The sequence below is a fragment of the Melopsittacus undulatus genome, chromosome 1 (genome assembly GCF_012275295.1).
Source record: "Melopsittacus undulatus isolate bMelUnd1 chromosome 1, bMelUnd1.mat.Z, whole genome shotgun sequence".
Classification (NCBI taxonomy): Eukaryota; Metazoa; Chordata; class Aves; order Psittaciformes; family Psittaculidae; genus Melopsittacus; species Melopsittacus undulatus.
The window spans coordinates 154,730,847-154,743,318 of record NC_047527.1 but is presented as its reverse complement, the minus strand read 5'-3'; the positions used below and the strand labels follow the sequence as shown (position 1 = coordinate 154,743,318).

General features: G+C 45.4%; 2 protein-coding genes across 3 annotated transcripts in view; one reads left to right on the top strand and one right to left on the bottom strand.

Moving 5' to 3' along the window:
• ANLN (anillin, actin binding protein) overlaps nt 1–12,472 on the top strand; it is an 819,922-nt gene that overhangs the window by 44,395 nt on the left and 763,055 nt on the right. For both annotated transcript variants that reach the window (XM_034061989.1, XM_034061979.1), the window contains one exon: nt 5,095–5,202. In XM_034061989.1, the coding sequence (XP_033917880.1) occupies nt 5,095–5,202 (108 nt within the window). The remainder of the gene's footprint in view (nt 1–5,094; nt 5,203–12,472) is intronic.
• AOAH (acyloxyacyl hydrolase) overlaps nt 1–12,472 on the bottom strand; it is a 52,911-nt gene that overhangs the window by 3,225 nt on the left and 37,214 nt on the right. Inside the window, exons 13-19 of the mRNA XM_034062068.1 lie at nt 10,988–11,070; nt 7,279–7,315; nt 6,501–6,575; nt 4,435–4,607; nt 2,928–2,986; nt 2,789–2,848; nt 1,223–1,319 (exon numbers count right to left, since the gene is read on the bottom strand). Of these exons, the coding sequence (XP_033917959.1) occupies nt 1,223–1,319; nt 2,789–2,848; nt 2,928–2,986; nt 4,435–4,607; nt 6,501–6,575; nt 7,279–7,315; nt 10,988–11,070 (584 nt within the window). The remainder of the gene's footprint in view (nt 1–1,222; nt 1,320–2,788; nt 2,849–2,927; nt 2,987–4,434; nt 4,608–6,500; nt 6,576–7,278; nt 7,316–10,987; nt 11,071–12,472) is intronic.

Here is a 12,472-nt window from a genome sequence, read left to right as displayed (position 1 = left end):
ATGCCTGATATCAATGTGCAATATCACAGTGTGCAACCACTGCTAAATATTTGACGTCTGGATAGTTTAGGGGAGGATTTGCACTTGCTTCAGAAAGAGGCCAGAAAAGTAGGTCAGCAGCCTCAGCTGCCTTCGGAGCACTCACAAAGCCACAGCTTTCCTTATGGCAAGCTCCAGTCATCGGCTCCAGGGCTGCAGGCAACTTTGCAAAGTGTCTATTGGTGCTGATGTTTGCATGTGCATGTGAAATGTTGTTTACCTCGTTCATTTAACGCGATGTAATCACGAACAGCAAATTATATCAAGATGTTTCTTTATGTGAAAGCAAATAAATTACCTCAAGTTAGTCATTTAACTTATGAAAGCAATTTGCCTCCCCAGCAGGTAGTTCTATCCAAACCCTACGGACTCTGTAAACATGATGTAGCTGGGGCAAAAGCTGCAAAGAGGCTAGGACATTCTGAAACCGTGTGCTGCAGTATCGAGCCTGACACAGAACTACCTCTCTATGTGAGTATGAACTCAATCCCCCACCTCATCCTAACTCAGTTTTCAAATAGGAAGAATGAGTCTGTTTCTCCTTGCAATGGCGCTGGGCTGATGCTGAGTGATGCCTCAAGATGGACCCACGCACATCTTGCAAGGGAAACGGAGCTGAGAGGGATCCAGGGACAAGCGTGTCCCCAGCCCCACAAGGACACTGTCTGTTTCATAACAAGAAAAGGTTTCTGGTTCTTTTGTGGGCTTTCTTTAAGTGTCAGTGCACAAGGAAGTGATCTAGGTAATGTCACTTAAGAGCACAAAAGGATGAGTTCTGTAAGGTCTCCAAGTCACAGTAGCATGCGGTTAAGGAAGCATAGGAAAGAAGGCCCGAGGCACGGCTCATCCCAGAGGAGGCAATACGGTCAGTAACCTACAGCCCATGAAGACCCCCTCCACCACTGCAGATGTGCCTCACCACCAACGCTCCCTGCCACCCAGTGTGCTGCACAGCAGCGTTGTGGGTGCCAGCAGCGAGGAGCAGGGTGGAGGTTACGGTCCCTAGGCTGGTGGTGTGGTCACACCAACCAGGAGATGGCATTAAGTGTCCCCCCCTTAGCCCCAGCCCTGCCAGCTCTGCTGCCCTCCTCCCAGTACAGAGCTGAACCAGGAGAGCATCTCAGCAGCCCAACACTTGACCAAATGCTTTGTGAGGAAGTCAGGGGGAAAAAAAGCTACTTACTTTGTGCCAGTGGGAAATCCATGTAGAAAACATCAAAGTTGGCAAATCTCTCAGATCTTGCTATTTCTTTCAGGACATTGGAAAGTTGTAAAGCTCTCTGCAAAAACCAAGTGATTTAATGATGATTCATAGCTACTCACGCTGCTTTGCATGGCTTCAGCTTTTGTCAGTGATGTGCAGGCAGGAATTGAAAGCTAACGTTGCTCTTTTAGCTGGAGGAAAGGAGGTGGAATGGGGCTCTTCATCATAATACAGACTTGCATAAACACCAACAGCCACTGGGCCATGCTGTTCACCATGCAGTCCATCAGTGCAGGGTGCACCGAGGCCTCAGCTGAGGTAATAACACAGCCTATGTCTCTAAGCCTCTATCAATATTCTGAATTCCTCTGTGTTGGAGGTCTCTTGATGAGGGGCAGCCTGGTCATTTTCATTGCTCTTAGAGAAAACTGAAGCTTCTACAGCAAAAATGCTTTCCTCTCCCGTTATCCTTCCTGCTGCTGTGTTGTGGGTGCTAATACCATATCCTGCCCTTACTTTCAGTCAGCAGAGTAAATGACCTCTATTGAACATCTGAGTGATATATCCAGTGTGATTCCTACACCTGTAACAGAGATCAGGATCTCCTAAATATTTAAGCTGTGCCGTTTGGATAATAACATAGACAATTAGTTTCAGACAGGGGCTCAGGAAGAAGATGAATTCATACCCTGCAGACATACGCACTGTTCATGGACAGAGGTTACATGTTCTGGATTGTTGGTATGAATTTATAAGCTGCAATCCTGCAAAGATTTAGAGATGTGCTTAATTGCCTCTCTGAAGTCAAGAGAGGCCATAAAATGAAGCACATCTGTAAGCCCTGGTGAAATTAAGGTCGTATTTTTTGTGTAGTGAACGCACACATTAATACAGCTATACACGGAGATGGCACGCTTGGTTACTGGGCCTTTTACAGGGCTGCAGGGGGTGCTGGGGTTAAAAACCAGCTTGCATGGTAAGGGAGTGAGCGTCTGCTATTCTGTGACATTCACTTCCGCAGCCAGACCTGTAGGGTGAGGTTTAAGACATCTCTGTTCCCATTCCAGTCTGAGCCTGGCTGCTCCTCGGTCACACCATCTGGTGATGGAGTCCTCAGAGATGTGTCTGAGGCTGGTTAGCACAAATCCTGAATGAAGATAGGCTAAGACTCATGCCCTAGGGGCCTACTCCTTCTGCCAGCAAAGCTTATGCAGTTGGCTTTTCATACTCCCAGCTATATGACCACAACCCTTGTCTTTCTTATCAGGTATGTTTTCTCCATAAAGAACGTAAGCTCAGTTTTTTCTCAGGGAGATCACATACTTTAAGAACTAATTTAGGCACCTGAGTGGTTGAAAAGGGAATACATTCATGAATCCATCAACCATGTTGCCTCAGAGGCATTTGAAAGGATGGGTACCGATGTTTCCCCATCTTCTTCCCACCTTTGGGAGGAAAAGTCTGCTGACATCTCCCCTTTGAGATATTCGGCTTATATCCTCAGGCACAGGAGCATCTGTGCAAGAGGCTTTCACTGAGACTTACCTCTGAGGTCAAATTCCTGAGGGTCTCATTGGGAGTCATCCAGCCCCTGCAGGGGCTCACCTGGCCAGGCAGAAGGAGCAGGGCTTGAGCAGCAGGTCAAGGGGAAAGGGGGCTCATAGGTGACAGGCAAAGACCTTACCTGGAGACAGTCAAGGAAAGAATACAGTTGGCTGTATGTGATATCCCTGTTCAGCTGCCCTGCAAAGCACAGAGAGGGAAACATTATGGTCCCTGACGGCCAAACACAGGTCTGCATGAACTGCATCCCACCGGTGCATCCTTCCCACTACAGGTACCCATGTCCCCACAGCCTCTGGGATGCTCCCACATCCCTCTCCAGCCTGTCATGGGTGATCCGTCTCGCACACAGGGTTAGTCATCTCAGCCTGTGCCAGTGCCCCAAGTGAGTGACTGGTACTTTCCCCATTAACATGTCTCTCATCCTCTCTAGAAATTATGGATACGCTTGTGTGGGTGAGCAAATTCAAACTCCAAGTCAAACACACAGCTGATACTGTGCTATGCAACAGCCTGGCTTGCCAAGAAAATCACCCATTTTCTCCACCTCTTTTCCTTCTTAGCTACAACCAAGATGGAAATTGAATGGCCATTCAGTTCTTTGAGTGTGTAGCACACTGGTCATCCCAACAGGCTTCATTGGTTTTGCAGTGCTGAAATATGCAAAGCGTGATCTCTGATGAGTGAAACCATCTCCTCAGGTCGCTTTGCAGCGGTGCCCTGATAGAGATGTGATTCCTGCCTATCATTTCATAGATGCCCATCACCAAGCGGTGGTATCAGCTGCCTGGGGAGCTCAAAGGTCTAATATCATTGCCAGATACTGGGGATGTCACAGACCCATATGGCCCAAAGGCAATGGGTGCTGGGATGGGCTGTTATGGAGATGAGGGATTCAGCAGAAAGCCAGACCTTCTGACTGCATCCAAGTGGGGAAACCCGCTTACAACCCATCAGAGGATCTGCTAGAAGCGATCTCATGTTGCATAGGATTAATTGGGTTCCTCCAAGGCAAATCAGCCCTTCTAAACCATTTCCAAGCAGCCCCATAGCTAATCACTCCCGATGTGTCTTGTGCCAAAAAGTGCTTCATGTTGGCTCTGATACCTAGATAAGCAGCGGAGCTGTCCCTGTGACAAACATGCACTCAGGGAAAGGAATGTGTTTATGTGGCTAAAAATAATGATCACAGGCTCCCCGAAGGGGATGAGATGTTCCTGTTCTGTTTTCCTGGGTAGCAGCATAGTGCTTAATAGAGACAAATATAACAAGGTGTCAGAAAGGGAAATGGAGAGCTCAGACTCCCTGAAAAGAGGTGGGTACTTCTGAGGGGGAAATAACCCACAGGAGGTAACACAGAAGCTGTGGGGACAGTGGCAGTGACTGAGGAGCCTTCAGGACAGCACAGTCTGCTGAAAGCTCTAGTAGCAGTGAGTGGCTGCCAAAAGCACATGAAGATGTAACCTACTGTTTCAATGACATGATTTAGCTTCTGTCTCTCTGCTCATGAGAACTGAGATGACAACAACTTTCCACTCACTTTGATGCAAAGAAGAATCCTTTACCCAGATACAAATGAGAACAGGAGGTGGATAACCAGGAGGCAGCTCACAGCAGCTCACACTTACCTAGGGGATGGTATCTGTCGTGCAGGTTATCCCAGAGGAAGCGCCCGTCCACCAACCCCGTTAAAATCACGTGGCTGCCGTTGGGAAGACGGGTGTCCAGGTACCGCAGCGCTCGCATCACGTTGGAGAGCATCTCTTTGGGTGTCGTCATGTCAGCCAGCGTGTCGTTATTCCTGCGGAAGAGGAGGATGCCAACAGGACATCAGGTAAGCACAAGCACCGTTTCCATTGCTGCTCTTCCACGCTGTTAGGTAAAAAAGACCTTATGGAAATGATGCTACGTGTTTTAGTCTCTCATTGTTACTGCCAAAATTGGAAGTGATACAGAAACCATTCTCAGTGTAACTTCTGAAAACAGACAGATGTACCCCTTTCTTCATGGGTGACCTCCTGTTGTGGGTTAACTGTGGTTGGTAGCTAAGCATCACAGAGCTGCTTGCTTGCTTTTTCTCCCCTGCAGTGAGATGATGGAAGAGGGAAAGGAGAATAAAAGCAAGAAAACGTTGACTTATTTCTTTATCTTAAAGCCAAAGCTATAGTTGCAGTAAGTGAAGAAGATACTGTGCATTAAGTAGAAGAGAGAAAGCAAGCAAAAAAAGCAATGCAAAGTACAGTCAGAGTATAATGATACCTCATTGGTTTTAATTGTGTTTTTCTCAGACTATGTTTGAAGATGTCAGTGGCTTTGGAGCATGGCATAGGCGCTGGTGTGTGCTGTCTGGGAACTGTGTATCCTACTGGACATACCCGGATGATGAAAAACGAAAGGTAATGCTGTTTTCTAAAGCTCCAGACCCAAGTTCTTTAGTACCCTACACAACTAGATGGTCCTTTTTAATGGCAGTTCAGGCTTAAAACAAAGAAGTACATTCAAAGCATGAGATTCAAGCTTATAATGTTCCCCTGGGGCCTTCATAAATCTGACGTCAGTCAGAGGAAACTTGTAAACGTACAACTTTATCTGGTGACAAAGGGAAAAGTGGAGGAAGATCCATATTTAATTTCCTCTTTAGTCTGAAGGCTTTCACTGGGCTGGTTAAATGACTAATTGGAATTAATCAGACTTGCACAGCTTCATAAGCAGACTGTATCCAGTTACCTTAAGTTTTAGACAAAATGATGACTCTAAGGCTTAATATGGCCAAGAGCTAGAGTGTGCAACCCTTCTGTATTGCAGAACCGTAGCTGTAATTATGGACTATCTTATTGGCAGTCTTTTTGTCACAGCTCCACATTATAGCTGAAACTGGTACTTTTTAAATGGTTCTCATGGAAAGCTAAGTTACTGTCTGGCTAATGAGGCAAATCAGAGGCTCCTCTGTCATGAGGTGAACCGTGTCTCCTTGGCCTCTTCTTACAGTGTGTGCTGAACTATTTCCAGGTCCTTTCACAAACTGATTTCAAGAGGGCTTTTCTGACTCACTTAAGTCATTTACCACTAAAGGCTCACTTGTTTGTTGGCAGAACTCTCTCTTTCCCAAACTCTGTTGCAAACTCTGCTCCTTTTGGGTCTTCTATGCCCATCCAGAGGCCTGAGTTTAGTTTCTTCACTGCTAACAGAGGAAGACCATATGCTGGTAGCTGACAGTGCCAAGTGTATCAGTGTGCTTTATTTTGCTGCCAGGAGAGAGGGAAAAATCTTGTTTCACCATTACTCTGAGAAAGGGTCAGCTGCGTTCTACCGATGTACTGTCATCCACAGCAATATTAAACTATCCTTATTTAATGCCTCCCTCACCCCTACTGTGTGTGTTCTAGCATGCAGAGATAGATGTACCTCAGAAATACCAGTTGTGGGCAATGATTATATATATTTTATATATATATGTATATATAAAAATTAATTAATTTATATAATATAAATTAATATATATATAATATATATATGTAAATAGATATATATATATTATATATGTACATATAGATATACACACACACATACAGCCATGGGAAATCTATTAACAAAAATAGAAGTGCAAAGCAATGGGATGTAACTGTCCAAGGAACCAGCACGGCTCCACAGCCTTCCCATTTCTGATACTCTGTTGATTTCATTTGCACCTTACCCATTGCAGACGTCATTCCCAATCGTAGCGTAGATAACAATGGCTGGATGATCCCACAGCTGGTTTCTGGCCAAGCTACAAGATAAACAGGCAGCTGTGTTAATGGGGAAATCTGTTCTGTGTCTGAATCACACATCAGGCTTCAATGAGATCACCTCTGGAAGTAGCCTGCTTACGTTTGTGTAGGTCTGGGGGGTTCGGTGGGGTTTTTGGTGGGGTTTTCCCCCCTCTGTATTTTTATACACTAGTAAGATGTACTACATACAGATTTTCCTTACTTTTCCCTTCTGCCCCTTAATTAAGTTCACGTGTAGGACTGGGCTACAGATCAGATCAGGATTTGGTCTGAAGCTCAGTGCTAGGGGACAAGGATTCAGAACTCTGTTTTCCATAGGACAGAACAATCAGTCCCTTAGGGTGTGACCTGTATCAGCACCAAGTAAACTAAACCCAACCCAACCACCCCACAGGCCACCTGAATTCATCTGAAAAGGAGAGTTTCTTCCCCTTGCTCTCCAGTAGGTGATTGTTCTTATCCCTATGGAGACAGTAGCAGTGGCTTTTCCAATGTCTATTTACATTAGTACACATCAGGAGTAACACACTCCATTGAAACAAGAAACAGCCCATGCTTTAGAGCACAGTAGGTGAAGCAAGCTCTGCTTTTTAGGAGGTTTGTCTATAATACATCCCTTACAGGGTTTTGCTTCTTTCTTCTAGAGACCCCAGCAACAATTCCGTCCCTGCAGCCACCATTTGCATCCCATTGGACACTCACCTTTTCATTAAGCGCAGGAGATTTCCTGAAGAACCACCTGAATAAGATGAGTAGTACAACATGGTTACAGTCACAAACACAATGAAGCGCAAGCCGCAGTCTCATGGCGTATTTCAAGGAATGTATCATAGAATCAGAGACAGTTTTGGGGTGGAAGGGACCTTAGAACTCCTCCAGTCCCACCCCTGCCACAGTGTCTCACCACCACCATCACTTTTAATGTCAGAAGCATTAAACATGCAACAGTAAGTAATCTCTGTAACTCTTTGAGTATGAAGCTATATCCAGAGACCTGAGGGAGTCCTTCAGCCTGTAGAAAAGCAAATACTCTGTTGTTTAGATCTGGCTTTTAATCCAGACCTGGCAGCATTTTCCCATCTGTTGAAGGTAGCAGTCTCTTGTAAACCAGCCAACCTGACTTGGTAACAGTCCATCTACTTTTAACTTTCCCTCTAAATTGGAAAGGGAACTATTCCTACTCTTCTGAGAGAATAAGCATCTCACAGCTATACCAGGTTGGGATTGATTCAGTTCTTAAACATAGGCACCAAGTAGCATCTTTGACATCCCAGAGCATCCGAGACAGCTGTAGCAGGGCTGGCAGATAGAAAACAGGATGCCTGAGTGATTGTGCTCTTACTTCTGCAGAGGCAGCTGGAGGTGAGAAAGATACCATAAAGCATCTTCCATAGCACTGGGCACCAGCACTGGGGTGTCTGCATCGGTCTCCCCACCACTGGCAGACTTGCGAAGAACAGGATTAGGCCAGCAGCATCCCTCCTGAGAAGCTCTGCGTTTTGATGGCAATTCACCCCAATGAATGCAAACCTTCCCTCCTCTAGGAAAAGAGCTAGCTACACGCAAGGGTCTCTGAGCATTGTACTGTACTCCTTCATTTATATTTTAAATGAGAAAAGCACTCCCAATTAGGAAAGCTTTCATGCACAAAACTTACTAGCAGGTCCTCAAAGGCCACGCATATACATCACAGCTATCCACAGCACACAGACCCAACTCCATCACCTGCCGTGCCAGAGCGATAGCAAACAAGGGCACATAAAAGGCTTTATACTTTGTTCAGGATTAGACTGGGACTGTGATTGCGAGGAGCTTGCCTCACATCAATGTACAGAAACATCAGGTTCAGAGAAGTGAGCCCTACAGCTTGTGCTTCCTTCTATTGTGCAGCCTTTTCACTCCTCTTTTCTCACTCCTTCTCCTCTTGTATTACACTCCCTTTATTCTTCATTCAGCTCCATCCTGCTTTCTCTCTTCTCCTCTTTCCTGCTCTGTACCTCTGAAGTGTGCTTTGAGAAGCAAATCCTGTCCTCCCCACAGTTCTTGGGTGGGACGCTTGGGGACAGAACAACATCAAATCCCTGCTGGATTGGCATGGGGGAAAGATCTCAGACAGACTCCTAAGGTAGCAATAATACACTTAGCATTTTAATAGCAGTGCTTTTGTTATTATCACTCACAGTGATGTCAACTGCATATACCAAGAAATCCTTTATGTTTTAAATAATCCAGTTCTTCCAAGCTACAAATGAATCCATCTCAGTCTGCAGCTTCTCTCCAAGGGCTGCTGCTCCATTCAAAACTCAGCCTTTCTGTCAAGAAGCTCTTTCCAGCAGAGTAAGAGCACCACAAAAGCATTAGAAAATATGGCTTGGAACATAACTACCACCAGCTGACTTTTTGCTTCTGTTTAACAGCCCTTCTTTCAGCTACTGTTCAGCAGCCCGCTGTTAAGCCACTCTGCTGCAAAGCTCCCCAGGCTGGGGCTGCAGTTCCAGCACAAATAAACTACTGGCATCTCTAGGAATAAAGAAATGTATGTACCAAATAAGTGAGAAGCTGGTTTTGGGTATGCATTACCTCTGTCAGTGTGGGGAGTTACAGGCAGCTCTTTGGAAAGCATCAGCAGTTACAAATCAAGTAAAACATCAAGAAAAGGAAGGTGGGTTTTTTTGTAGAGAACTGTTTCCATAGGTAAATTGAGCCTTCAAGGGTGTTCTTGTGATGCAGGATGTGATAGGGGATGAAACATTTGAGAGAGGAAAAGAGATGAGGCAGAGCAGTTACCCTTACTGGCTGAATGTCCCTGCACCCGTTCCTGTGTGTCTCCTGCCCCATTCTCTGTGGTTTTCCAACTGTTTTCAGTGGGATTTTTGAGTCTTGGTTCAGGAGTCAGAGTTGGGTTTGATTCTGCTTGTAAGAAACCCTAAATCTCATAAGCCCTGCTCATGCCTGAGCTGCACTTGATTTGCTTGCTCTGAGACCTTGTGTGACTGACAGGCAGCAGCACTAACATGCACTGAAGGAGTCTGGCTCCAGATATCACCTAATGTGCTGCAGGGATAAGAATGGCTCGTTGCCTTCTCTTGCTCCCTCATTCTGTAAAAGCAATTGGAAATGCAACAGTGCACAGAAAGAAGTGTCTGATTTTCCCCAGATGAACTCCAGGTGCACCAGAATTCCCAAGGCAGGCAAAGAAAAATACTCAAAATTAGGTTTTTCTATTCTGGTTTGAAGCCAATGTGAGATATTTGGTGCTTGATGGCAGAGTGAGCCACAGCATGTGTTAACAAGGCCTTATTTGTCTCATCAAAATCTTTAAAAGGTTCAAAATTGAAATCCCTTTCAGTTTTTGCCTTGCCATCTTAACATCCCCTTGGAAGTCTCCTCATCTTCCCCAAAGCCCTTCTTTGTGTCCTCAGCAAAGTCATTGCTCCCTAGGCAAATTCTGAGGTCTTATCTGTGGCCAGTGTGAGGAAGGACTGTCTCCTTGTCTCTAGAGACAACTATGTGTGTGCTGCACCTTGAACCTCCTCAGTCTCTGCCCAGCTCTATCCTGCACTCCAGTGCCTCTCCCTTCCACCGCCTGGTGAGCCACGAAGTTTACAGTCTCTTATTTCTTGCATTGATTTTCCTCTTCTATACAAACATTCCCTGTGAGGTACCACGGAAGACCCTTTCCTTAATTCTAGGTAGGCAGTCTGCTGCACCTGCCCTTGGCAGCACAGGGTGTTACTGCAGAAGATGTTAAGCCAGCCTCACAACATTCATACATTCATTAAAACTTAGCAATTTTCCATTTTGTCCCAGTTTTAGTTTAGCTTTGTGTCCTCCTTTATAATCTGTTCTAAGAGCCCATCGAGATGCCTGCAACATTGACCACCCCAGTTTTGCTAGAGGACTTGTGTTTGCTGGCCTCCAGCTCCAAAGGATGTCACAGGACATCATGGACACCCTTGCTATGAGACATGCTCCATCTCTACTATTGACATCCTTCTAAACCCCCCTTATGGCCAAAAAACCCCATAGAGTTACAGTGGGGTCCACTGGTTTTTAGCCCAGTGCAGTTTCTCATTTGGTGCATGGATAGAAGTGATCAAGCTGCACACCTCCCTGCTCAGAGCCAGGAGCAAGGATGCTCAGTTACATGAGCCCTGTTCTCTATTTTCCCATCAGAAAGCTATGCCGTTAGGAAGGAGTTTCTCTTTGGTTCTGAAAGGAAGATGTTCATTAGGCCAGGTTGGACAAAGCCTTGGGTGCTGTGGTTTAGTGTGAGGTGTCCCTGCTCATGGCAGAGGGGTTGGAACTGAATGATCTTGAGGCCCTTTCCAACCCTAATTGTTCTATGATTCTATGAACACATCATCAATTATCAGACATGGAAGATCTTTAAATAAGTGAAAAAACTTACCATTTTTGGAGATGTTCTGTAGGTCCCTGTGATTGCAGCGGTTCCTGCTCCGTAAGCGGAGGTACAGAGAGTCTGTCCAGCCCCTGAAAGGAGTAAAGGAAGAGCAAGCTGTTAAACTCACCAGATACTTGTTAAAGTACAGCTGATCTTAAAACCAAAGCATGTTCTCTGAACAGCTCTGTGCCCCAGTTATGTATATACTTCTGTTTCACCATCTCTCTTTTGTGGGGTCATCAATCTTTTAGATCTTGAACAGGGTGGCCTAAAATGGAAGCTGTAAATGGATGGGGAGCTGCTTTGAAAACGTTCCATCCAGGATGCTTTTATCCTGGTCTCTCAAATGAGGATTTAAAAACCTGTTTGTCATACATCATTTATCAAAACAATTCTGTTGATTGCTCACTAATTGACTTTTCTGTTGGTTGTTATAGGACAGTAAATAAAAGAGAAGAAATATTGGCAGGGCATTCATTTCCCAATGCCGTAAGTCTTGGATGGATTGATCTGAAAACAGGTTATGCTTGATTGTGATTAGTTCTCTCCTTTTCTTTGCAAGGTTGAGAAGATGAAAATGCAAATGCAAAGGATAACAGCACCAAAGGAAGCTGAGGAGAAGCTGGTTATTTGTATCTGGGCTGCTGGCTTTCTGTTTGAACTTAGGCACCAAAGGAATCAGATGGCTTAAGAACAGCAAACTTGGATGAATGCAGAGAAACAGGAGACAACAGTAAGTTCTGAAACTAGCAATAAGAAGTAACTATTTACATAGAAACGCATGATACCATCAACCAGTCACCATGTAATGGGCTACACAAGAAACACCCAAGCTCTCTGGGTTCTCAGCACAGTAGGCAGGTGAATAGGAGAAGCCAACAGACCTCCTCAGTAGGAGGATATCAGTTAAAAAGCAGTGTCCCTCTTCATGCAGCATGGGCAGGGACCACATCAGTTTGTGGCTCTGTTTCTGCAGGCTCAGAGGAAACGGGAGCCTCCCCCTGCACATTGCCAACCAGTCTCCACCAGGCTCAGTCATTCTGATGTGGGATTGTGAGCTGCTTGTCTTAAAAATGCCTCACTGTCCCAGACAGTCCTTTTTCTTCTTCCAAATGTGGAAGAGATTAAGGAAGAGATGAACACTGACCCAAGGCTATCGCTGGCAGCTTCAGGGTCAATACTGAGCTCTGATCACTTCTGAATCACTTCAGGTTCTTTGGAGCCCAGTTACATACTGTGTATTGAGCAGCTGGACAGTGTAGTAGGTTTTTACCAGTTGTTTTTGCTGCTGACTCAAAGGGGAAGCTGGGCAGCTCTTCTCTCTTGGCTTGCCAAGTAGTATACCACCTTAAAGCATACACTGTGTGAGTGTAGCCAAGGCTGGGAACCTGGTTTTGCACAGGGAGAAAAGAAAGCAAGCAGAAAGTACAAGTGTGTGGTGCAACAGATCTTCTTCCTCGAAAAGAATATACTCTGCCAACTTCTTAATCT